General features: G+C 39.0%; 1 protein-coding gene across 2 annotated transcripts in view; it reads right to left on the bottom strand.

Annotated features, from left to right (window-relative positions):
- Positions 1-876: 876 nt before the first annotated feature.
- LOC109927919 (G-protein coupled receptor 20) overlaps positions 877-26,046 on the bottom strand; it is a 39,566-nt gene continuing 14,396 nt past the window's right edge. For both annotated transcript variants that reach the window (XM_020527944.2, XM_048595855.1), the window contains exon 2: positions 877-6,249. In XM_020527944.2, the coding sequence (XP_020383533.1) occupies positions 5,173-6,231 (1,059 nt within the window). In that variant the 5' untranslated portion in view covers positions 6,232-6,249 and the 3' untranslated portion in view covers positions 877-5,172. The remainder of the gene's footprint in view (positions 6,250-26,046) is intronic.

Here is a 26,046-nt window from a genome sequence, read left to right as displayed (position 1 = left end):
GCCAACACAAAAAGGAGTTAATTAATTCAATTATGTATTAACCATGTATACATATAACCTTCTAATATATACCTGATGTTCTTATACCAATGGCCATTCCCTGTTGTAGAATTTTTGATGAACTGGTCAAGTGCTTTTGAAATTGTACACGTAGTAATTCAGGAGCATTTGTTGGGAAATTTAGCAACTTACAGTACTAGCATTTTGACAATATCCAATAATATAAATTAGGATCAGGAGTAAGCCTTTTGACCTCTCCAGCCTGCTTTACCATTCAACAATATCATGGCTGCTCTGATTCCCACCTACTCCCTTTAATTCAATAAAAGGGGAAAATTGATTACAGTTTCATGTTGTTTAAGGGAGGAACGTTGGCAGTGACATTGCATCAATAGCACTTGTTCTTTTTCAAAGGCAGGTAATGAATTTTCTTTAAAATTAATTCATGGGATATGGGGATCACTGGCTAGGCCAGCATTTATTGCCCCTTCCTAATTGCCCAGAAGATAGCTAAGAGTCAACCACATTGCTGGAGTCATACGAAGGCCCGATCAATTAAGGTTGACAGATTTCCTTCCTTATAGGACATTAGTGAACCAGGTAGGTTTTTCATATTAAGAACAGCTTCATGGCCATCTTAAATGCAGATTTTCATTGAATTCAAATTCCACCGTTTGCCATGGCAGGATTCAAACCCTGGAATTACAGGAACGGTGGCTGATTTTCAGTTTCAACTAAAATTCAGTTTCCATGGAGTGAGACTTGAATCTAAAATGTTCAAACATTGACACATAACCAACTAAGCCAAGCTGGAGACTTTCATTGCTATTAATAAAGGCTTCTCTTTATTTCAACAGAGTTTGCCAAGCTCACAGTGAGTTTTTTTTATCATTCCAACATGTCCGATACTTCATATCATAGAAATTGGGGAGATTATAGAAAAATGAATATATATATGTACATACGTTGACAAAATATTGGCACACATAAATGGGCAACAAACATGTTAAGTACTTAAACATCAAGTACATTGGTCCCAAACAATATCCTTTAAATGCCACGTGGTGTAGCGATCACAGAAGAAGGTCCTTGCTCCTTGATCAACAGTTAAAGTTGAATACATAAACTGCAGAACACATATGGCAGTCTGCAGTCTAACCTGATTTGCAAAGAGCTGCAGCATGAATAATTAATATGTTACAAATGTTTCTAGTCGACACAGTTATTGTAAAAGCATAGCATGTTGCTGACCAATCAGAAATAAATCACTGCTTTTCTCCATGTATGTTTCCTGTGATCTCAGTTTTAATAGTTCACAAACGAATTTTACAGATTATGTACAGATGTTAACGAATGTAATCGTTACGAATTTAAGATTATTAAATGTTGTTATATCTACTTGAAACATATAAATCCTCATAGACTATATTCTGCCACAAATTTATTTCATATAAATGTTAGCATGGAGATTATCCACGAGGCAATAAGCAACACATTTACAATGCTCTGAAGAGTCTTAATTGCCTTCTCTTAATAGAAGCCATCTGAACTTTATAGATTTTGCTGTTTTATTTCAGGTTTCTAGTATTTTCAGTGATAGCTTAAAAAAAAATTTTAATAACTTATGCTATAGTACTTGAGTGGAATGCTGCATATTCTCAGCCGACTAGTGTGATAATGAAAACAGGATGGCATTTACTTCCCCATTATTCAGTCTGAGATTAGCTCAGTTGACTGACAACAGGTTTCAGAGCGTATGTACATTCAGTCCTCACAGCAGCTGAGGTTACCATGAAGGACTTTCCTTCTTGATGTCCCCCCATGCCTGAGATGTGGTGACCCTCAGATTAAACCTCTACCTCTTTAATGAGAGAGTGGGATTGTGGCGACTTTAGCTTTCCTATTCCGTCGAAGATGCAAACATCTCAAAATGCCCAGAATACACAAACCTCATTTAAGCAGCTTGGCAGATGGGTGATTGTGAAACTCTATTTAGCTTCACATGCCTCATATTCCAGGAATTCCTCACTGGAGTGAAGGAATCAGATTGGTGAAAACGTTGACACATGTCACTTAAGTCAGCTGGAAAGCTTACAAATATCCATATCTCTCTTGTCAGTAAGAAGTCTAGATTCTAAAGCTTATTAGAGCTGTGTGTAGATAAACATCCTTAACCATTGCTGTTCATGAGTACCATTGTTTAATACACCCTAAAGTTAGAAACCATTGAAACAGTGAAGTTATTTGTGAGGGCTGAAGGCAAATGTTGTTTTTCACCTTGACAAATTTAGCACGGTTTCTAAACGTAGTTTTGTCTATTCATTGCTGATGGTATCTAATAATAGAACATCAATAGTCCATGAACTGTACTTTTACATTATTAATTGGCTGCCCAGTTTGGACATTTAGATATAAGACAAGGCCGTAGAATCCCTACAGTGTGGAAACAAGCCATTCGGCCCAACAAGTTCACACTGACTCTCTGAAAAGCATCCCACCTAGACTCAACCCCCTACCCTATCCCTGTAACCCAGCATTTCCCATGGCTAATCCACCTAATTTATACGTCCCTGGACACTATGGGCAATTTAGCATGGCCAATCCAGCTAATCTGTGCATCTTTGGATTGTGGGAGGAAACTGAAACAGCTGGAGGAAACCCATGCAGACACGGGGAGAACATGCAAACTCCACACAGACACCTGAGGCTAGGATTGAACTTGGGTTCCTGGCATTGTGAGGCAGCAGCACTAACTACTGACCCACTGTGCCACCCAAAGGCCTAAGAATGTTTTGTCAATGTTCAAATATGCCAATAAATGAATCACTGGATAGTAAACAAGTGCCCACAATGGCAGGAGCATGATGATAGGTGAAACTAACATCTTGAATTAGCTAAATTGCACTTTCTGTATTGGGAATGGTTGCAGATATATTTGCAGTTCCAACAGACTGCTTTCTTGGCAGGAAAAATAGAAGAGGGCAACACCAATACTTTCAATTGAATCATTATCCTACATTTTTAATGTAACGGAATTTGTGTTGGACACACAATAATAAAACGTGTAACCATATCCATCAGCTAGTTTCACACATTCTTACTGCATCAGAGAGGGTATTCCTATGGGCTGTGTATTTACAAGTAATTTACAAACCTGTTTTGAAGGTTTGGGAAACATAATCGATAACCTACAGACAAATTAGGAGCAGGAGCAGAGATTTGATTCACTCAGTTCTGCTCCACCATTTAATAAATGCACAGCTGATCTAATTGCGGCCTCAATTCCACATTCCCATTTACCTCTGATACCGTTGAGTCCATTATTAGTCAAGAAATTATCTACCTCTGCTTTAAAAACATTCAATGAGAACACTCACAACTCTATTCTATCACAACCTAGGAAAACATCCAGTGACTATGCCATTGTATTACAAATAGAAAGCTAAAAACACTCAATATCACTGCTTAAAATGACTTAATTATCTTGCTCATATCTTATGTTCACTCAATTTTCCCTGCCTCAGAAGAATACTGAATAAAGACCAACAACAGAATAAGGGAATCTCACTGTTCAATGAAATACTTGCCATGTAATGGATTAACGCCGCGGTATATCATTGTATACCAAATCTGAAAAGCATCCTTTTCCATAAACGTTGTCCTTTGGCTTGAATGTGTATATCAGGCCCCGAGTGGAACACAAAGAAATCTTAGCCCAACAATATCAGTAGCTCAAAATTTTGGTAGTGTATTTTAAAGTGCATAGAACAGCAAAATACAAAAAAAAACTATGAGAAGATAATGAGAAGTATTTTTTTTCAGTATTCACCCAGATCATATGGCAAATGACTTAACTAGTTGTGTAACAAGACTTTTAAGTCTGTGTCCCAGTTAAAGTTAAAATGGAGTGATCGCAGACGGAACACAAGTCTGGGAAAGAGCAGTGGCTTTACTGGGGAGATGGGCATTAAAGATTGTGGCTAGGGAGTAACTGAGCAGACCAACAGCTGTAGAAATGAAGTGCTTTCTCCTGAGATCACATTTAAGGCTATTTCCTGGGCTTTTACGTGCCCACTTAAACCAGTTAAATCCGGTGCCTCATTTGGCTGACATCAAACTGTTAGCTTTGAAAATAGGGCAGAATGTTAAAATTGCAGCTGTTGTAACATTAAGTATCAGCTAAGGGTCCCAATGGGCCTATGTGGGATGGATAAGTTGCCCACCATATTATTCAGTACAGCTCAGGGAATGGGTGTTGAAATGATGGATTAGCAGTTGTCAAATATATGTGTCCCCACATTGCCACCAATATCACATGTAGCCAGTGCCATAAACTTTCACAAGGCCAAGAATTGAGTTGGATCCCTTTTGAAGGCATGTAGAGAGCTCTCATGAACCGGCAACATATTCCAAAACCTTCTGCCCCTTGAATGAAAGATAAACTACCCAACTTCAAATCTATTCCTATTCTTGCGTAGCTTAAACAAACAATGCCTCAAATTGTCAAACCAAAACAATCTATTGAATGTAATGTAGTTGAATTCATTCATTATTTTATACCATATATTAAAATGCTGAGTCCCTAGAAGAGGTATTCCCAGAAAATAGAGTTCTGAAAGTTATATCTTATCAACCCAAGGATAACTCCTGTGGTTATTTTATATCTACATAAAGTTTCAGGCACAAGTCTGAAGTTAACAAATTGGAGAATGTTTCACAAAATATATTCAACAATTTCCAGGCAAGTCAGACACATACATCACTAGAGGTGACGCTGTAAGAATGGAAAGGTAGAGCAGACAGACCTATAAACACTGGAAACCACATTTTTTTGCTTTTGCAAGAAGAACAAAGATTTTCCATTGTATTTTGGTCTAGGGCCAAGGGTTTCTGTCCCATCTTGTAAACTAATGCACCAAACATTAAGGCTTTGTTTCTCTTTCCTTTATCTGCCAAATCCAGATTGTCTTACAACTAATGGAGCGTTACCTAAACAAAGAAGACCAGGCCTTCCATTCTTCTGGTAAAGGACACCTTGAGTAAATTTCACCAAACTGTACAAAATGATGTATTATGAACATCAAGGCACAAAATGTAGTACAAAGCAAAGTTACAGCATAATCTTGAGACATGAAAGTCCTCTTTTGCTGCATGGATGTCGCTGTTGTCTCTTCACTGTTCACTGTCCAATGCAGGACCATTCATCATCATGCTTGAAACTACTGTCTTTCCTGTGGACACCTTAGAGCTCTTTTGTACACTGATTACCTCTCCGCTGTTCTGTTCAGGCTCGACCTTGACAAAGATGTTCCTCACAGTGGACTGGAAGTTGTTAGTGACAAAGCAGTAGACAATAGGGTCCAAACAGCTGTTGAGGCTACTCAGGGTCACTGTAACGTGGTACACTATTAAGCTGATGTGAAGGGGCAGTTTAGGATTTGCGTAGACCACAACCTGGCGGACATGAAAGGGTGTGAAGCAGATCATGAAAATAACCAACACAGTGACCAGAAGCTGGACAGCCCTCATGCGTCTTTCTCTGCTCTGCTGCATAAGATTTGGCTTGGCCAGGGCACACATGATCCTAATGGTGAACCCTGTGATAATCACTAAAGGCAAAAAGTATTCAAACACTGTCAGAGCGAAGAGCTTAGACAGACAACAAGAGGCATACTTGATTGCTGTGGTGAGTATAGAGTAAGTGACAATGATGGCAAATAGCCAGATGAAAACGCAAATCCCTTTGGCGTAGTGAGGGTTTCTCCACTTGCGTGAAGCTTCCACTTGGACTATAGCCAAGTACCTGTCCACGCAGATGCAGGTTAGGAACAGAATGCTGCAGTACATGTTCACAAAATAGCTGAAGATGTGCACAAAAGAGCATGTCAGGCATTTACCACCACTGTAATAAATTATTATCCTGGTTGGCAAGGAGAAACCCACCATCAAATCCGTGATTACTAGGTTTATGGTATAGATGACAGATGTTGTTTTGGTCTTGGTACGAAAACAGAACACGTACAATGCGACACTGTTGAGGACAATGCCAACTACAAATATGAAAACATTAATTATCATTAAGGCAAGCCAGAGGATGTAGTAATCATTGTAGAGTGCTTCATCGAGGTGTGCTAATTTATGTAAGTAGGGTTCCTTATGGTTGTGAGTCTCATTGACAAGAATAGTCGCAGTCACGTCTGTAAGATTTGGTTCAACTGTTGCATTTGGCATGGCTGATCTCTTGGTGATCTACAATAAGACAAAAAAAACAGTGTTAGTAAGAAATATACCTTAGTGTGAAATATCCCTTTGAGATCAGGAAAGCAGTGCCAACCACCTAGTAGACAGTACTCAATGGAGTTAATTTTGATCATCACTACTGGACAGATCTTCCACTCATTGGTGAACCAGCCCAATTTTCATTCCATCAAGAGAGTTAGGTGGTTTCGTTAAGGAAGCTGATTTGCTCCACCATCCATATGACAAAGTTGAAAACTACTCTCAATATCCTCTTAATGCAGAAAATAAAAGCAAAGTATTGCAGATGCTGTCAATCTGAAATAGAAACAGAAAGAGCTGGAGAAACTCAACAAGTCTAGCAGCATTGTGTAGAGACAGAAACCGAGTTAATATTTCAAGTCTGGACTCAAAATGTTACCCCTGTTTCTCTCTCAACGTGATGTAGCCAGACCTGCTGCACAGCTCCAGCACTTTCTGTTTTTATTCCTGTTAATGTATTTCCATTCATGGCTATTTAAACTGATCACAAACATTATAATCTTTCAATCTAAAAAGGAAACAACAGAAAACCTATAGAACTAACAGTGGGGTTCTATTTTTGCACCTTCATTGAGCTCTCATTGACGGAATCAGTTTTGCAGAATGACAGAATGGTTACATCATAGAAGAAAGCTATTTGACCGATTGTGTCCACACTGGCTTTCTGTGGAAGCAATTTACTTAGTGCCAATCCCTTGTTATAGAGTCATAGAGTCATACAGGTCGGAAACAGACCCTTTGTTCCACTTCGTCCATGTCGACCAGGATTTCCAAACTAAACTAGTCCCATTTGCCTGCATTTGGCCAATATCCCTCTAAGCCTTTCCTATTCATGTACCCCTCTAAATGTCTTTTAACAGTTGTAACAGCACCCCTGCCCACCACTTCCTCTAGCAGTTCATTTCATATACAAAACACCTCTGTGTGAAAAAGTTTCCCCTCAGGTCCCTTTTTCAATCTTTCCACTCTCACCTTAAACCTATGCCTTCTGGTTTTGAAATCCCCTACCCTAGGGAAAAGACATTCGCTATTCACTTTATCTATGTGTCTCATGACTTTATAAACCTCTATAAGGTCATCCCTCAATCTCCTACTATTCCAGAAAAACAAATCCCAGCCTATACAGCATCTCCTTATAACTAAAACCCTCCAGTCCTGGTAACATCCTTGTAAAATCTTTTCTGCACCTTTCCAATTTAATAATATCTTTCCTGTAGCAGAGCAAACAGATCTGTACACAGTACTCCAAAAGTGGCCTCACCAATGTCCTCTACAGCTGCAACATGATGTTCCAACTCCTATCCTCAATGGTCTGAACAATGAAGGCAAGCATAAATGTCCATTTCTGAAGAAGGGTCCCGACCCGAAATGACAACTTTCCTGCTCTTCTGATGCTGCCTGGCCAGTTGTGTTCCTCCAGCTTCATGCTGCATATCTAAGTATACCCAATGCCTTCTTCACCACCCTGTCTACTCCACTTCCAAGGAACTATGTACTCGAACCCCGAGATCTCTCCATTCAACAATACTTCCCGAAGCCCTACCACTAACTGTGTAAATCCTGCCCTGGTCTGTCTTACCCAAATGCAAAACCTCACATTTATCTAAATTAAACTCTATCTGCCACTTCTTGGTCCATTGGCCCAGCTGATCAAAATCCCATTGTACTCTGAGATAACCTTTTCACTGTCCACTTTATGACCAATTCTAGTATCATCCGCAAGTTTACTACCCATGTTTCCTATATTCTCATCCAAATTGTTTACATAAGTGACAAACGATAGTGGATCCAGCATTGGTCGCTGCGGAAGTATTCTCCTGTATCAAATAATCAATCTCCTCTTGAATGCCCTGGTTGAATATATCTACATCACACTCTTTGGCAGCATATTTCAGACCCTAACCTTTAGCTGAGTGAAATGGTTTCTCTGTTGCCATTGATTCTTTAGCCAATTATCTGAAATCTATGTTCTCTTGTTCTTGATCCTTCCACAAATGGAAACAGTCACCTTACATACTCTATCCAGACCACTTTGTATATCTCTATCAAATCTCCTCTCAACCTTCTGTTCTCTAAGGAAACCATGACATAGAGCTGGTGTTGGACTGGAGTGGATAACGTCAGAAGTCACATGACACCAGGTTATAATCCAACAGGCTCATTTGAAAGCACAAGCTTTCAAAGTGGTGCTTCTTCATCAGGTGAAAAATTAGCAGCGCTCCGAAAGCTTGTGATTTCAAATAAGCCTTTTCCACTATGGCTTGGTGTAGTGTGACTTCTGACTAAGAAAATCAGACTCACCTTGTTCAAAGATATACATTTAGTTATGATTCCATCAGGAATTGATTTGAAATTGACCAACATCATTTTAAGTAGTGCGACATGATGAATGTTAGGAACCTGGGAAGCATCTTCATTGGTCAGAGCATTGGGTATAGGAATTGGGACATCATGTCACGGCTGTATCAGAGAGACCTAGGTGTGAATGTATGTTGGATCTAGGTGTGCATGAATGTCGGTTCCTTGAGGTATCAGGACACGTGGATAAAGTGGTTAAGAAGGCATATAGTATACTTGCCTTTATTATTTGAAGCATAAGAGTTTAAGAGCAGGGAAGTTCTGTTGATTTGCGTAAAATGTTTACACCACAGCTAGAGTATTGTGTGCAGTTCTGGAATCCATGTTATAGAAAGGTTGTGAAAGTGGTGGAGAAGGTGCAGAGAGATTTACCAAGATGTTGCCAGGACTGGAGAATTTCAGTTATGTAGAGAGATTGGAAAGACTGGGGCTCTTTTCCTTAAATCAGAGGAGTTTGAGAGAGACATTACTGAGATGTATAAAATTATGAGGGGCATAGACAGGGTAGACATGAAAAACCTTTCCCCTTGATGGAGGTAATCAATGACTGAGGGCATAGATATATGGTGAGGTGCAGAAGGTTTAGAGGAGATGTGAGGAAAATTTTTTTTCATTTGGAGGGTGGTGGAAATCTGGAACTCACTGCCTGTAAGGGTGGTAGAGGCAGAAACCCACATAATATTTAAGAAATATTTAGATACACACTTGCGATACCAAGACATACATGACAATGGGCCAAATGCTGGAAAATGAGATTAGATTAGTTAAGTGGTTTCAGACATGATGGGCTGAAGGGCCTTTTTCTGTGCTGTAAATCTCTATGACTCTAACTGCAGATAGAGAAGGTTAAAAATGTATGTCTGGGATGGATTCAAAGGTTAGTCTCAAAGGTGCTCAGAACATGTACTTGTTGCCCCATAGAGACATAACAGTGAGAGTAGTTTTCATACATCTACTATCAATAGCCATCATTGTCTTCATTTTAGATCCCTCTGCATATCCGAGCTCTATAATTACTCACCATTTTGATAATGTGCTATCAGTTTAATTATCTATCATTATTGATGACTGAATATAACAGGACAATAGAGCTTTGATCTGATCTGAGGAATGGTCACCGGACCCAAAATGGTGACTCTGATTTCTCTTCACAGATGCTGCCAGATCTGCTGAGCTTTTCCAGCAACTTCTTTTTTTGCTTCTGATTTACAGCATCCACAGTTCTTTTGGTTTTAATTTGATCTGATCTGTTGGTTGTGGGAATGCTTCATGTGTTTATTATATGAAATGTAGATTGATAGAATTCAGTGACTAGTTGGGCCATTTCAACAGGCAGTGAAAAGCCAGTCATGTTGTTAGTCTTAAATTGCACTCATGCCAGATCAGCATGACAGATATCCATCCCTGAAGAACATTAGCGAACCTGTTCGGTTTTGTGACAATGCAATAATTTTATGACGATCATTACTGAAACTGGCTTTTTATTCCATATTTGTTTAAATAACTGAATTGAAGTCCTCTAGCTGCTGTTCTGGGAGTTGAGCTCAGGCCTTTAGATCCTTAGTCAAGGCTTCCTGTTCCTGCACTCCTTTCTCTAGTCCATTAAATCTGTCCAGTGGTATTTCTCTAACTTCAAAATCCTCCATAAAATGTATCTCTGAGTAAGTCTTTAAGTATGTCCCTTAATTGCCATACTGTTTCTTTCTCTCATCTAACCCATGACTAAGTTATGAGAAAGTTTTACATGCATTACAGGGGGTTCCCAATTTACAAACATCCAACATATGAATGCTTGTACTTACAAATGTGATCCCGTACAGGAGTGTAATTTTAAGGACCTGACATATGAGTAGTTCCTGCACTCACAAACAGCTGCTTTGCATTGTCCTGCACTGTGTTCTGACTTGCTTAGAAATCGACTTATGACTGGACTCCAGAATGGGACCATTGTCAACCTAGGAACTGCCTGTGCAAGTTTCTGTTTTTGTGACCTCCACCCCCCACCGTCCAATTTGCTCAGTATAGAGTCATGGTATTTGTACCCTCTATTGATTGGTGCTAGTGACAGTAGGAAAATTGTCTGTGCTCCGTTGCAGTTTGCCTTTGTGAATGCTGTAAGAGGTCTGGAATTTAGTGTTATGAAAAGAAAAGCAAGGGAGGAAGCTTGAGAAAATAACAATGATGGTAATTATGGTGTTTGGGAAGGAAGGAATGAAGAGAAAAGGATTGCTGCCAAAAAGGTCCACATCTTCCCCAGAAAGTAAGGCCAAGTTTACAATGAATGCCGTTATTAAGATACAAATCAGCTTCGAAGTTCAAGAGAAGTGGTATGGACTGAGTTGCAAATCTATGATTGATTAATTATAGTAAATAATTTGGATTGCACAAACAGCAGCTCACTCTCAATCACCCTGCTATATTTAACATTTGTTTGTTACTTTAAACTGCAATTTCTCACATTGCTTATCCTTTCTGTCTTTTTTTCTAATTAACTCTTTCCTTTTTCTCCCTCTCACTATTTCTACTTCTGTACTTGGTTTGCCCACCCTCCATCTCTGACATTTCTATCTCTTTCACAATCCCTGAATCTTTCATTGGTTAAGAAGATAGATCGATCATTTCCCTAAGGTGATCATTCGTAAAGTGGAGTCTGTGGGAATTTTCCAGGGGATCTGTAGAACATTAACAGTGCAGTGTTCAGCTTTATGGTTGGGTAATGTGCGTGACTGACTATGGTGCCATGATCAAGGAGGGTGAGTGGATGCAGGAGCAGAGCGGGATCATCACATGTGTAATGTGGAAAGGCCTGGCTGCCCCCTACCTAGCAGGGGACCAAGTGTAGAGGAACACTGAGAGCAATGTAATGACCATCTGTGGTTAAACCCACCGTTCATAAGGTGTTCGTAGAGGACACCAGATGAGTCCAGCCATGCTCAAAGAGTTGAGCTTATAAAAATATTCACGTAGTGCATATTTAAACTCAAAGACAGGGTGCCAAGCACAGGTTTATCCAGAACACCATCTTCCCTCAGGCTAGCTTTGTTCTGAATAAAACTATAGAAATTAACTCTTGTTTAGAATGCTTGAAAGCCCTCTAGTAGTGCATGATAGAAACTCAGAGCAACCAACATTAAATACAAATATACAGTGCATTGTTTTTTGGAATATATTTGGCTTCCTTCTATATTTATGGCAACTATATACTTATATATAACATGAACACTTTCAAAAATATTCAAAAGGAACTGTACCTATCACACATTATGCAGTATTATAATTTAGATCATGGAGTCCAAGAATACCAATCCTCATGAAAGGTTTGAGAACCACCACAAAAATGCAGAATCCTTGTTGACATTGCACGGAGGGGTTACCTTATAGAGGTTTATAAAATCATGAAGGGTGTAGAGAAGGTGAATAGCCAAAGACTTTTTCCCAGGTTAGGGGAGTCCGTAACTAGAGGGGAAAGATTTAAAAGGGACCTGAAGAGCAACTGCTTCACACAGAAGGTGGTGCGTGTATGGAACGAGCTGTCAGAGGAAGTGATAGAGGAGGGTACAATTACAACATTTAAAAGACATTTGGACAGGTAAATGAATAGGAAATTGCAGTGATTGTAATCAAGTCAGCTTGCTGGAACTCACAGAATATGAGTCCCCTGATTGAGGCTGTTAATCCAAATCAAGAGACCTAGCTGATATAAAAAGGTGAATGTCAGGGATATTGAGCCCTGGAATGCCTGAGTCAGTGATAAGCAGTGCTATTGTCAAAGGCTTTGTCAATAAAGAGTGTTTGGTGATGGGATGCCAGCCTCTGAAGAATTATTTCAGAAGGGTTGAGATGGATGTGGGCCAAATGCAGACAAAGGGGCAAGTTCAGTTTAGGAAACTTGGTTAGCTGGGCCAAAGGGCCTGTTTCCGCTCTGTATATCTCTCATTCTCTGACTGTACGTTTTCAATCTGCATGCAGTCCCAGCAAAGTACAATACAACTTATATTCAAATTGGAGGATACAGATAGAAGTCTAACCAATGGTGCATGTCATGAGATGTGCCAATCTGCAAGATATAACATATTGCATTCTCGTCCCTATGTTGCAGGTGTATAACAGTTCTGCAGTCAGCTACTTCCTGTCAGAGTGATCATCATGAGCATTGCTTGCTGTGAGATCACAGCTCAGCAGTGGCTGACAATTTGCACTATATTTCAACAAATGACACATCAGGTATTATGGACAGCAATGGTTTACCCACCAGCATGTTCTGTTTGCACCACTCTTAAAAATCAGGATTATTTGACCTTTGCACTGTGGGCCACAGAACTCAGTCAATATGCTTCCCAGAATAAGGAGCAGCAAACACCTCATACTTTGCACCATAGTGCACTGAAGACTATGCTCCCCAGTTTCTAGTGTCTGTTCTGTTCACTTCAACAAGGCATCTTGTGCAGCTATCCTGGATTACTATGAAGTGGGTACTTCGGTCTGTTAGTCAAATTTTACTCACCGTACTCAAAAGTTTCTTTTGTCTTGTTTGGATTGAAGACTTTTGGATGTATAAGTGTTCATGTGCAAGTCACATATCAGACTTCCCTAAAAAGGAAATTTGAATTTCTCTGTATAATTTATAGCACTGCAGCAACTTTAACAGCAAAGCTTTCTTCGTCTGTCAGAATCCATTGCCTCTGTTTATGAAAAGAGACTGTCTGCAGTGAGTTTTCCCAGAATGGTTGTATAATGTGACATGTAAGTATTTCCTATGTGCCAGAAAATGAAGACCTAAAAGTCCTGTAAAATTAGAATTCTGTGGCCAAGCAGGTAAATGTATTATTCTTTGCACTGCTGAGTCTAATTGACTAGACTCATAGAACCCAGTCTGTGCTAAGTTTGTTCATATTTGTCAGGGTAGTATAGGTGGGGTAGAAATTCATTGATGCTTAGTACCAGATTACAGCACACTGATGAACCAGGAGAACCTAAGGCCAGCTAGAAATTAAATAATTTGGAAAATCTACATGCGGGTCTATTTTAATTAGACGAATTTCAAGCCTCATGGTCTCACTGGCTGACGCCCAATGGCAAATCTCAGGAAAGGGTAGAAATGGGAGTGGTGACTTCTGCACAATGTGGGAGAGCGTTTCTCTTTCTCCCCGGTTCCAAAGGAATAAATTTTGGTGATGGTGCAACTTAGGCTGCAGCAACTGTTGAAGATCTTCAATGGCATAGACCTCCAATTTTACATAGCTGGCTAAAAATCGGAGCTAGACACCTCAGTTAAAGATGTAGAGGACTGAACACATGTCTTAGGCAGAGTGTCAGACAATGAGTTGAACTCTGTAAGACAATATTTTGAACACAAGGTCAGACTTCCATCATGACACACAGCAAACGGTCTATTTCACAGGTAAATGGATTCAATGACTCTTCACAGAGAGTCAGTTTGAACAATATACTACAACAAATGTTCTGCCTGATAGTAAAGAACTGTTAGACTATTGTTGAATGTGATCCTGTGATTGGGCAGCACTGGCTGAACAACCTCAATATATTAACAGCTACTCCGACAGACACATAATATTTTCAGTCGAAATTGTAAATGGGCTCATCTATGCTTGCTAGAAGCAACATGCATTCAAATACAAGGATCCAGTCATTGCAAACAAAAGGAATATATCCAAGTCTTATACTTATAATGAATTACTAGATCGATTAGGGATCTTATAGTTCCTTATTCCTTTTTCTGTGGCACAGCTCAGCCAATCAGCATTGAGTTAATAACCACCAGCAGCGTTATTCCCTGTAGTACAATTATTTTGACTTTTTTTCACATTTGGCATTATTGTGTTTGTCATGATGAGTGCAAGATGAAAAACTTTGGCAACATGTCTTGTATTTCAACAATAGCACAAAATTAAAATGGGATAAACCATACTTAATAAAGAGAAATGATATTTTAAAAGGCTTTATCCTAAAAGCTGGATATTTCTTGCAAATAATTTATATTTCTTTGAAAGCTATTTGATGAGCAATAGCTCTTGATCAATTGGAAGCACTTTTGCCTCAGAGTCCTAAAGTTCCAGGTTCAAGTTTCATGTCAGGGCTTGAGCACTACAATCGATGCTGTCCTTCTGTGCAGTATTGAAGAAGTGATGGACAGTTGGATGTGCTATCTGTTGATCATAGATGAGATCATAGAATCATGTACTACAGAAGAGTTCAGCAAGACTGCCCTGCTAAATCTACACTAGTGCCACTTACATACGAGGCCCATAGCCTTGAATGTTATGACACTTCTAGTGCTTCTCCAAAGACTTTGTAAAGGCTGTGAGGTTGCCCCAGTTCTACTACCCTTCTGGGCAGTGCATTCCAGATTCCCACCACCCTCTGGGTGAAAATACTTTTCCTCAAATCCCTTTTAAACCTCCTGATTTTTACTTTAAAATTGTGGTGCCTTGTTATTGACCCTTCTATTAGATGGAGCTGGTGCTTTCTATCCACGCTGTCCATACCCCTCATAATCTTTTACACCTCAATCAGGTTCCCTCTGAACCTTCTCTGCTCCAAAGAAAACAACCTGAGCTTCTCTAGCCTCTCTGCAGAGCTAATTTGCCCCATGCCAGGAAAGGTCCTGGTGAATCTCCTCTTCCAATTCTCCATTGCATTCTCATCCTTCCTATAGTGGAGTGGTTGTGAAAAATTCTATAAAAATGCAAACTTTCATCTTCTTTCTGTTGCAGATTTTTTGAGCTTTTTTAGATTCAAAAGTACATTGAGACATGAATGGAATGGCATTGATTTGTAGCACTGATTGCAAAAATAATGGCAAATTAGACAATTGATGCATGATTTCCCAGTAAAATAGACTTAAAAATAAATGTTTGAGATGATAACTGACTTTTGCTTGTGCTTGGACATGTAGCATAAATTATGATGTAGCAATGTGGCAAATTCTGGATCAGATCTGCTTATCTTAGTTGAGGCCTATTCTGGATTAATCCTTTCCTTGGAGGTGAGCCTGTAAATATTCACTTTTGAGCCCTGACATTTTGATAATGAATTAGGCTAAATGCTGCAGACTAGTCTGGTGTCAAATCCTTATGCATACATATAGTGTAGCAATGTGCCAATGACTGATATATAAAAGTAGTTGACAAATTAGATTAAGGCACCTCTATTCCTTGAAAATTGATTATTCTTTTCAACAACCAAGCCTCTCTGTCCAAACCCCAACTTCTTCGCAGTCTTCTCCAAAGGAAATAGTGATAACCTTCTAGAATTTAGTGAATCAAGAATTGCAGTTGTTGTCCTCAGATCTCTGATTGTGACCCTGGCTAATGTCTACCCTGTATTGTCCTTCAACTGCTCCCCAGATTTCCTGTCCAACCTCCAAGACCCCTTGTTGGGTCTTCTTCTCCACCTGACTTCTTTAATTTTCAGTTGCTTGTCCTAATTATTGTTTGCTTCATAAATGGAGCTCTTCAGCAACCTTTTTGATCAGTATTATAGAATGTTTAGAATGGCAGAAATGCCATGAAATGCCCTGATCCAAAAGAATCATAGAATCTCTACATTGTGAAAGAAGGTCACTCAGACCATCAAGTCCACCCCGACCCTCAAAAGATCATCACACTCAGCCCCACCCCCCCACCCTATCCCTGAAACCCTACATTTCCCGTGGTTAATCCACCTGCAAATCCCTGGACACTATGGGCAATTTAGCATGGCCAATTCACCCAACCTGCATAACTGGGAGGACTCTGAAGATGGATCCTGACCCAAAATGTCAACTTTCCTGCTCCTTTGATACTGCCTGACCTGCTGTGCTCCTCCAGCTCCACACTATGTTGACTCTGATTGCAATAAATACTGACAAAGATCAGATGGGCTGAATGGCCCATTTCTGGGTTGCAAATTCTATGTGACAGTGGAAAGTAGTAACAAAGTTTACCAGCAGAAATGATTTTGTAGTATTAAAATTTAAGTGAGTAATTTAATAGTTTATAGCTTTGAGCTATAGTAAGACCACACCTATAAATCCGAACAGCCAATTTCTCCCTAGTCTGATCATGCCATCTTTGCACTTGTTTCCTTAAGGGAAACTGGGCAAAAACCAGAGAGTGTGAGAATGTGGATCTTGCTACCCTATTTGATTTGATTTGATTTATTATTATCACATATACTAAGTACAGTGAAAAGTTTTGTTTTGCATGCAGTACAAAGTGCATTAGGATAATAGAACAAAGCACAGAGAAGGTATACAAAAATCAAGGTCAACATTAAATTTAAAATTTGACAGGTCCATTCAGAAGTCTAATAACAGCAGGGAAGAAGCTGTTCTTGAATCTGTTGGGCCGTGTGTTTAAGGTTTTGTATCTTCTGCCTGACGGAAAAGGTTGGAAGAGATTATAATCTTTCTGAGGCAGTGAGAAGCATAGGTGGAGTCAATGGAAACAAGGTTGGCTGTTGTGATGGATTGGGCTGTGTTCAGAACTCTTTGTGGTTTCTTATGGTCCTGGGCTGAGTAGTTGCCATACCAAGCTATCATACATCCAGATAGAATACTTTCTGTGGTGCACTTATAAAAATTGATAAGAGTCTTAGGGAGGGCTTGAAGCACATATCAATTATGTATTTAAGAATAAACTAGATAAGCCCACAAGGGAGAAAGAAACAGAAAGGTATATTGACAGTTTTAAATGTAGATGGGTGTAAAGAGACAAGTGGAGCATAACATTAGCATGGACATGCTGGACTGAGTTTCTGTGCAGTAGGAAATTTGTAATACTTTGTTGAAACTTATTATAACTAATCAAACAAAACAGGTGGTGCAATCCTACTGATGAAACCAGGCATCTGGGTGGATTAGAGGGGCTCTGTCTGAATGGGTCGAGACAATACAATTGGGTTTGAGTCCTACCTGCTCCAAAAATGTGTTACAGCACATCAGAACTTGTTTGTTAAGAACCCATGCATAGATTAAAGTAAAAAAGCAATCTAACTGACTGGGCCAGTTGATACCAATGGTATTAAAACCCACCAGAATTACACTGACCATTATCAGGAGTGTGCGGGGTCCTCTTACAACATATTTATTTCCAGGTTAATAAGGTTTGGTTTCAGATTCCAGCTGCCTTCAAGATATGTCTCAATAGATTGATTTAGAAATTGTTTTAGAGTAGCCATTATCTGCTCATAATCATATTGAATGAGCCAGCAAGGTTTATGTTAGTATCGGGGACATTACAATAAATGAAACATGTGGTCACTCCTTTTCCTTTAATTAATTTACTTCTTTGTTTCCCAAGTGAAACACAATGGAATGTCCTTTATAACAAAACGCAGGTTTGTAAAGAAATAGGAGGAATGTTGCGACCTTAATTGAATGCGTGCCCCCAATTTGTTGACAGCAATGTGCTGATCTCTCAAAGTGTTTCTAAATGGATGGAGAAGTTGCCTTGTGCCCTCGGACTTGAGATCTTTTCTGAACTACTCGAAACAAGTCAGATCAATACGCATCATTTACCAGCTTCACTATTAGTATCTCTATAAAACTATTTCTTTCAATTCCTTATTCAGGATCACATCATCATATTGGATCAACCAACTACTACCATTTTATATGTCTGAGGATATTTATATGAGTAATTTATTCCATTGAAATAGAAAAAGGGGAAATTTATAATCAGAGTGAATGTATCTGAACTCTCTTTTTCAGATTCTTTTGGAACAGTTGGTGCCACTAGTAACTATATTTATAAATTAGTCTTTATCGTGCTCTCACCTCAAAATCCTAAGGTGCCTGTTTCAAGTTGCACTGCAGTACCCGAACGCAGAATCAGGGCTGACACTCCAGTGTAGTATTGAGAGAGCGCTGCACTGCTAGAGATACTCGGCCGGATTTTAGCAAAATCAAGGAGACAAACATTGATTCATAACTTGCCACTTTCTTAAAGCTAGCTGCCTATAGAATGAAAATTCAGCCCATTGCCTTTTGAATAAGATGCTATGTCTACCCTCTCAAGTGATACAGAAGTTCCATGATATGTTTTGAAGAAGAATCCCTGTTGTCCTGGTCAATATTTATCTCTTGTTCAATAGCACAAAATCAGATTATCTGGCCCAAATTACATTGTCTCTTGGGAACTTGCTGTTCAAAAGATTTGGCTGCAACATTTACAACATCACTATGATGATTACTACATTTCCAAAGTACTTCATTGCGTATAAAGTGAGCATAAAAAAAACTTCAGAAAGTGAATCTTCTTTCTTTCTGTGATTTATCGAGACAACTGCAGATGGATATTGCTGAAAACAGCTTCAAGAGATCAACAGTGTGGAGGGGCTGAAGTAGCAGAAACAGTTAGTTACAAGTCCTTGTCATGTGGAAAGAGCTAGAATGCCAAACATTATGACTATCAGATAGGAGATGTTTCCATAATTAGGCGGGGATAAATTCCAACCCAGGGTCAAAAGGAACAAGAAGGTGTACTGACTCAGTGCACCTAATTGCCCTATAACATAATCAGGCTAAGTTATGCATGTTGTTTTGGTTTTAGTTCTTGATACTGCTGGACAAGTAAGATCCAGAATTAAGCCTGGTTAGGTAGGTCATATTTATTTTGTTTACTTAAAAACATAGAAAATTGGAGCAGGGGTAGTCCATCCTGCACTTTGAGCCTGCTCCACATTCAATAGAATCATGGTTGACTATCTACTCCATCTACTGCTTTCTTCCACTATCCTCATTTATTTAGTGAACATGGTGATTCGTCACTGAAACATATTCATATGGGGCTTTTTCTTTAACAACAGAACAGAAGTTTGACACAAAAGAACAGATGAAAACAGAAACAAGTATAGAAGGCAGATAGCAAGACCTAAAACACAAAGTTTCAACCTGTTTCCTGACACTATCTGTTGTTGATACTCAAGAACAGTAAAATTATACCCCATATCAATTCTTCAGGATTTTACCAAAGAGACTCCTGACTGTTTGTTGGCCTTGAAGAATAGAAACAATTTAATGGGTACTTTCTAAATTTGCCAACATGAACTTTTCTATAAATCTGAGAGCCTAAGCTTGCTCAGTTCTAATCATTTGCTGATTTGTATCCAAATGGTCTGAGCTTGGATGTTTCACAGTCTATACTTCTGCTGAGATAATTTATTCCCTGAATCTTTGTTCTAGGAGAGAAGTTAAACTGACTTCTAAACTCAATCTTGATGTTTTCTGACTTTTTTTTAAGAAAATGCACATTTTAGAGTATTCTGAACTGAAAATAAAGCTATTAAATACTTACCCTACCCGTCATAAACAACACAGTTTAAACACCTTTGCAATAACATCAAAAGGTCTGCAGCCTAACAAAAACTGGATTAGGTCACAGCTCTAGAAGAATTTTTTGAGCTTTTTCTAAAATAAAGCAGAAAACTGTTTTGAAAAGCAACCAAAGCCCATATGCCATTACTTTGAAATCCAAACTCTTCTCATCACAATGTGCATTTACTGAACCATCTCTGCTGGTAGCACAGTTTACCACACTAATGGTAAACCTCAGATGGCAGCATAAACCAGGAATTGGACCTGGGAATGTATCTATCTGGTTCATTGTGTGCCAGATGGCAACTTTATCAAAAGAAATCTTGAGGAACCTGGAAGGACCAACCTTCAAAATAAGCTTGCTATGAATGCGAGTTAACTTAAATAGAAATAACTGAGGGATCAATTACAAAAATTAGCACTGCACATTTTTATGGAATTCTTTGACCAAAGAAATTACTTTCTGAAAAAAAGTCTGTCAGCGCTTTAAACTTGTTTTGAACTGAAAATAACTAATTCTCATTCTGTTTACTGCTGACATTTAATAATCTGACTTCATCAGCTCTCGTTTATTTGAATGATGCAATTTGCAGAAAATGTTTTGACAAAGAGGTTAAGGGACAATTTATTGAGGATGAATGGGTAAAGTATAAAATATATCATGGATTTCAGTGAAAGGTTTGGATATGACAGTTAATAAGAAATGAAAAATTACAATATTTCACTCACATTCAGCTTCCAGAGAATTAAGACATCTTTGTTTCAAGAAAGCAAGTTTTATTAATCACTGCAAACTGTACAATTTTAGCAATTTAAAACACTTTTTAGAAATTAAGAGAAGTGCTGCCAAGCCTAAACTTTGGGAATGTTTCACAAACCATTTGTTAGGCTTATACTTAAAAGGGTCATTAACCTTTTAATAGTGAATATCTAAAATTATTGTTAACAATGACAGCTCAGGTTAACCCTGAGTATGCTATTGCTGGAAAGCTTTGAATTTCTGTAGTTTACTAGTTTAGTTGTTTTCTGTCCTCCCATGCCCCATGAAGAATGTTCACCAGTACCATCTGGTTAATAGCACGCACATCCATATGTCATTGCAAATTATACTTTGTGACAAGTCACTGGGAAGTAAATTAAATAATCTTGAGATCAAGATTCCTTTCTATTGGGAACTAAACATCTCATCATTGCTTACTATTTCCCTCAAGTTCCTTTAGTTTTCTTTTATTTAAGGAATTATGGATTAAAAGCCCTATCTTCAAATAAAAGGTTAAATATCGTCATTGATTATAATAATAAAAACATAACTCTTTCAAATGCCATTCGAAGATCTGCCAATTAATCAATGTCACAGCTAAAAGATTATAGAGTTCATCTGTTTAACTAATTGCTGGCTAATATTCTAAATACCTAACATTACAAAATAGAATTAGATAATTATATTCTTTGATGTTCACCATCAAAACATTCAACATTTCAAGATTATCAACTAACCTACATTATCTACATCTTTGCAAGTTTACTACCTTAATCTATTTTGGTCAATAAGCTTTATGGCAGATTTGGAGAGAGAAACAGAGTTAATGTTTCAGATCCAGTGATAATGTCACACCCTTGCATGATTGCTGTGTCTATGCATAGGCTTTAATGTAATTAAATGTGCAATTTAAAAATAATTATTTACTCATGAGATGTGGGCATCACTGGCTAGCCAGCATTTCTTGCTCATCCCCAGTTACCATTGAGAAGGTAGTGGTGAACTGCCTTCTTGAACCGCTGTAGTTTTTATGCTGTAGATAGACTCACATTGCTCTTAGGGAGGGAATTCCAGGATGTTAACCCAGTGACAGTGAAGGAATGGTAATATATTTCCAAGTCAGGATGGTGTGTGACTTTGAGGGGAATTTGCAAATTGTTGCTTTGTATTTGCAGTCCTTGTTCTTCTGGATGGAAGTGGTTAGGGTTTGCAAATGCTGTCTAAAGATCGTTGGTGAATTTCTGCAGTGTGTCTTGTAGATTGTACACACTGCTGCTACCGAGCTTTGGTAGAGTATTCCATCAGACTCCTAACTCGTTCCTTGTCAATGGTAGACAGGCTTTTGGGAGTCAGGAGGTAAGTTACTTGCTGCAGTAGTTCTAGCCTTTGACCTTCTCTTGTAGTCACCTATATTATATGTCAAGCCCAGTTAAGTTTCTAGTCAATGATAACTGCCAGGATATTGATAAATGGGGGATTCTGTTTCAGTTACACCATTGATGTCAAGGTGATTAGAATGACACACTTATTGGAGATGAGCAAATTCTGACATTTATGTGTCACTTGTCAGCCCAAGCCTGGATATTATTCAGATCTTGTCGTATTTGAACATATACTGCTCCAGTATCTGAGGAGTCACAAATGGTACTGAACATTGTGCAATCACTGGTAAACATCCCCACTTCTGACCTTATGATGGAGGGAAGGTCATTGATGAAGCAGCTAAAGATGGTTGGGCCTAGGACTCCACCCTGAGGGACTCCTGCAGAGATGTCCTGGAGCTGAGATGACCGACCTCCAACAACCACAACCATCTTACTGTGTGCCAGGTATGACTGCAACCAGCAGAGGATTTGTCCCCACTACCCATTGATTCCAGTTTGGCTAGGGGTCCTTGATGCCACAGTTGGTCAAATGTGATTTTGACATCAGTGTCTGTCACTCTCACCCCACCTCTGGAATTCAGCTCTTTTGTTCACATTTCAAGCAAGGTAGTAATGAGGTTAGGAGCTGAGTGGCCTTGACGGAACCTAAGCTGGAAGTCGGTGAACAGATTATTGCTGAGCAGGTGTTGCTTGTTGAAGACACCTTCCATCCGATGATCGAGAGCAGACTGATGAGGTGGTAATTGGCCTGGTTGGACGTGTCCTGCTTTTTGTGTACAGGACATATTTGGGCAATTTTGTAGGGTAGATGCCAGCACTGTAACTGTACTGGAAGAGCTTGGGTAGTGTTGAGGCAAGTTCTGGAGCAAGTGTTTTCAGTATGATTGCCAAAATGTTGTCAGGGCCCATAGCCTTTGCAGTTTCCAGTGGCTCCAATCATTTCTTGATATATATAAAGTGATTAAATTACTGAAGACTGGTATCTTTGATGGAGGGGACCACTGGAGGAGGCTGAGATAGATTGTCTGCTTGGCACTTCTGGCTGATTAATACATTAATTAATTTTTCATTTGGGAGGGAAATGAATTAAGTATCTTAGAACACTATAACTGAGGTAATTATGAAAATCTTCTTGATAGGTAATGATAACAAAAATGACAAACATGCCTTTCATTGTCTCAGGATATCTTGAATCATTTCACAGCCAAGCAAGACGTTAAAAATGGAGCTATTGTTTTATTAATATATCCTGTTGGTGCCACATTTCCCTGTTGCAATTCAGTCGTGTGCTGAGTGTCAAATAACGTAACAGTTCACCAGCTACATGAAGATCTGAATGAAATACATTCAATGAAGCTTCAACATTTTGAATCTTCATTTTGAAGTGTGGGAATTGCTAATTTGTAGAAAATACGAGGTGCAGTAGTCACAGATATTTTGTAGACAAACTCATTAATGGATATGTACTCAGCAAAGATTCACATTGTGAAAAAGGACAAAATAATGTTCTCCTAAAAAGTATCCCTTGGCTGCAATGCTGAAACAACTGGCCCTAATCTTCTTCAAATGCCCCGGGATCTTCTACATTGTACCCAAGTGGGCAGATAGAACCTCAGTTTATTTTCTCATCCAATAAGGCAGCATTTGCTCGAGTGGCTGAAGATGTTTTGTGCTCCAGACTTTGGAGCGTGGCCTACACCCACAAATTAAAAGGCAGAAATGAGCCAATTTACTGAACCACTTACTTTGGAGAGTTAATTCACTCATTAATTTTGGACAAGATATGGATGAGAAAATATAATCTTTAAAATAATCACTTGAATGACTAAAATTCTTCACATACTAACTGTTAGAGCTCATTGGGATCCTACTAAGTGCAAAGTATCTGTCACTATTACATAAATGAGTTTAAATAATCAAATATGTGATAAGTGCCTAGAATGATGGTGGATTATTTTCTCCCACACCTCCAACCACCTCACCATGCCATGGAAGGTTGTTCCTAATATCATATGTGCCTGCCGTTTATTCCAGTATCTACATTTTTCAGAACTTTGTTAAAATCTGCTGCTCACAAACTGAAGCATGCTGCCCTCATTTAGCTGAGCTGGAATTGAGAGCACAACATGAAGAGAAAGGGAGCACAGAATGAAAGTAAATACTTCTAAAGAGGAATTTGGCACAAAATGTAGAGAAGATATTATGTATACTGCCCACTATAAACTAAAAAGGATAATGAATTAAGCAAGTCTAACAGTGATTGTATCATGCCAACATTAACATAGTGGTGTGGCAAGTCCTTCAACAGGAATGCATTTCACCTAAATTGAACATTAAAGGGCCCGGTGACTGTACTGCACAGACAGTTTGTAAACTGACAATGAGAAAAAATAGGCCACATTTTCTAACTCAGGGACAGAAATTTTAACTGAGCTTCTCAAACAGACTAGGAGCTGAAACGGAATTATTCCAACAAAGATGCAGACATGATGGGTCGGCTTCATGAATATATTAACAAAGAAACAACTGAAGCAATCTGACCGCACAACTGAAATAGGTTGTTTAAATTTAAGTGACTGCCCTGAACATTCAGCTCATCTGGTGAAGCTGTATACAGGACTTACAATATTAGAACAATTGTTCCATTGTGTCTGGATCTCTGTTTCCCCCCCAGTTTGTAGAAATATTAATTTCAAAACTGCTACAGAAGGTAAAACTTTGTCACCAACATGATGATGCAGATAAACTGAAATTCTATAGATTAAAATACTATTATATATTAATTGACTATTCATGAACACAGGATGTGGAATTTCAACCAGATTTAAGAAATTTCAATCAAAAGCGAGAGGATTTGTCAGTCAGTGTCATGTGTGTGATGTGCTATAAAGAGCACATTTTGGAACAGGCTTGGAGAGAACATTGTGTAAGGAATACTGTGGGAAATGTTGATCACTTGTACAGAGAGAAACCTACTTCCCTAAGTGATCATTACAGTGAGTGCTGTGTGAAAATGTGGACAGCAAAAGCAATATCTTTATAAAACTTTCTTTGATCTCACAAAGGCCTTTTACTCTGTCAACCTGAAGTAATAACTGAGTGTCCTCTTCAAATTCATCACCATTCTCCGCCTGCTACATGACAATATGCAAGTCTTGATCCTCACCAACAGATCCAGTATATGTGCAAAATGGGGTTGAGCAGGCTGTGCCATTGCATAAACTCTCCTCCATCTTTCTCATTGCAACATTCCACTCCATATCCATGCAGCTTCCTGCTGGAATGGAGGTTCTCTACAGGAGCACCGGACAATTTAGTCACATCTAGACTATTTAACTCTGGAATGGGGGAAAATCATCCCTGATTCTGAGGGATTGCCAAGGAAGAGGAAGAATAGAAAAATATAGAGTTATACTGAACCTTGACCATTTTAGCCCAATGGGGTATTATGGTTGGAGTTTGGAATTAATGTAAAAGAGGAAAGGTACAGGTTTACCTGCCTCCCCCATCTGAGCCAGAAGATCATGAGCTCAAACCACAGACCAGAATCTTTCAAACAAAATGTAGCTGGCACTGTAGATTGGGCTTGACAATTATCATGCGATAGAAGGTAGGCTCTGTACAGCACAGTCCCTCCTACTCCTTGGCCTTAAACTCATGCATAGTACAACATTGACCAGTTGGTGGAGTGGATGGTTGGGTAGCAGGTGGGAGGCTCAATGTGGAGAGGTGTGAGGTGATTTTTCTAGTGGGAAGAACACGGGAAGACAAACTATATTAAACAATATCCTTTTAAAGTGGAGTTAAAATTGTTTCAGAGATAGTAGGAACTGCAGATGCTGGAGAATCTGAGATAACAAGGTGTAGAGCTGGATGAACACAGCAGGCCAAGCAGCATCAGAGGAGCAGGAAGGCTGACGTTTCGGGCCTAGACCCTTCTTCAGAAA

Source organism: Rhincodon typus, chromosome 4 (genome assembly GCF_021869965.1).
Source record: "Rhincodon typus isolate 14 chromosome 4, sRhiTyp1.1, whole genome shotgun sequence".
Taxonomy (NCBI): Eukaryota; Metazoa; Chordata; class Chondrichthyes; order Orectolobiformes; family Rhincodontidae; genus Rhincodon; species Rhincodon typus.
This window is presented reverse-complemented; position numbering and strand designations above follow the sequence as displayed.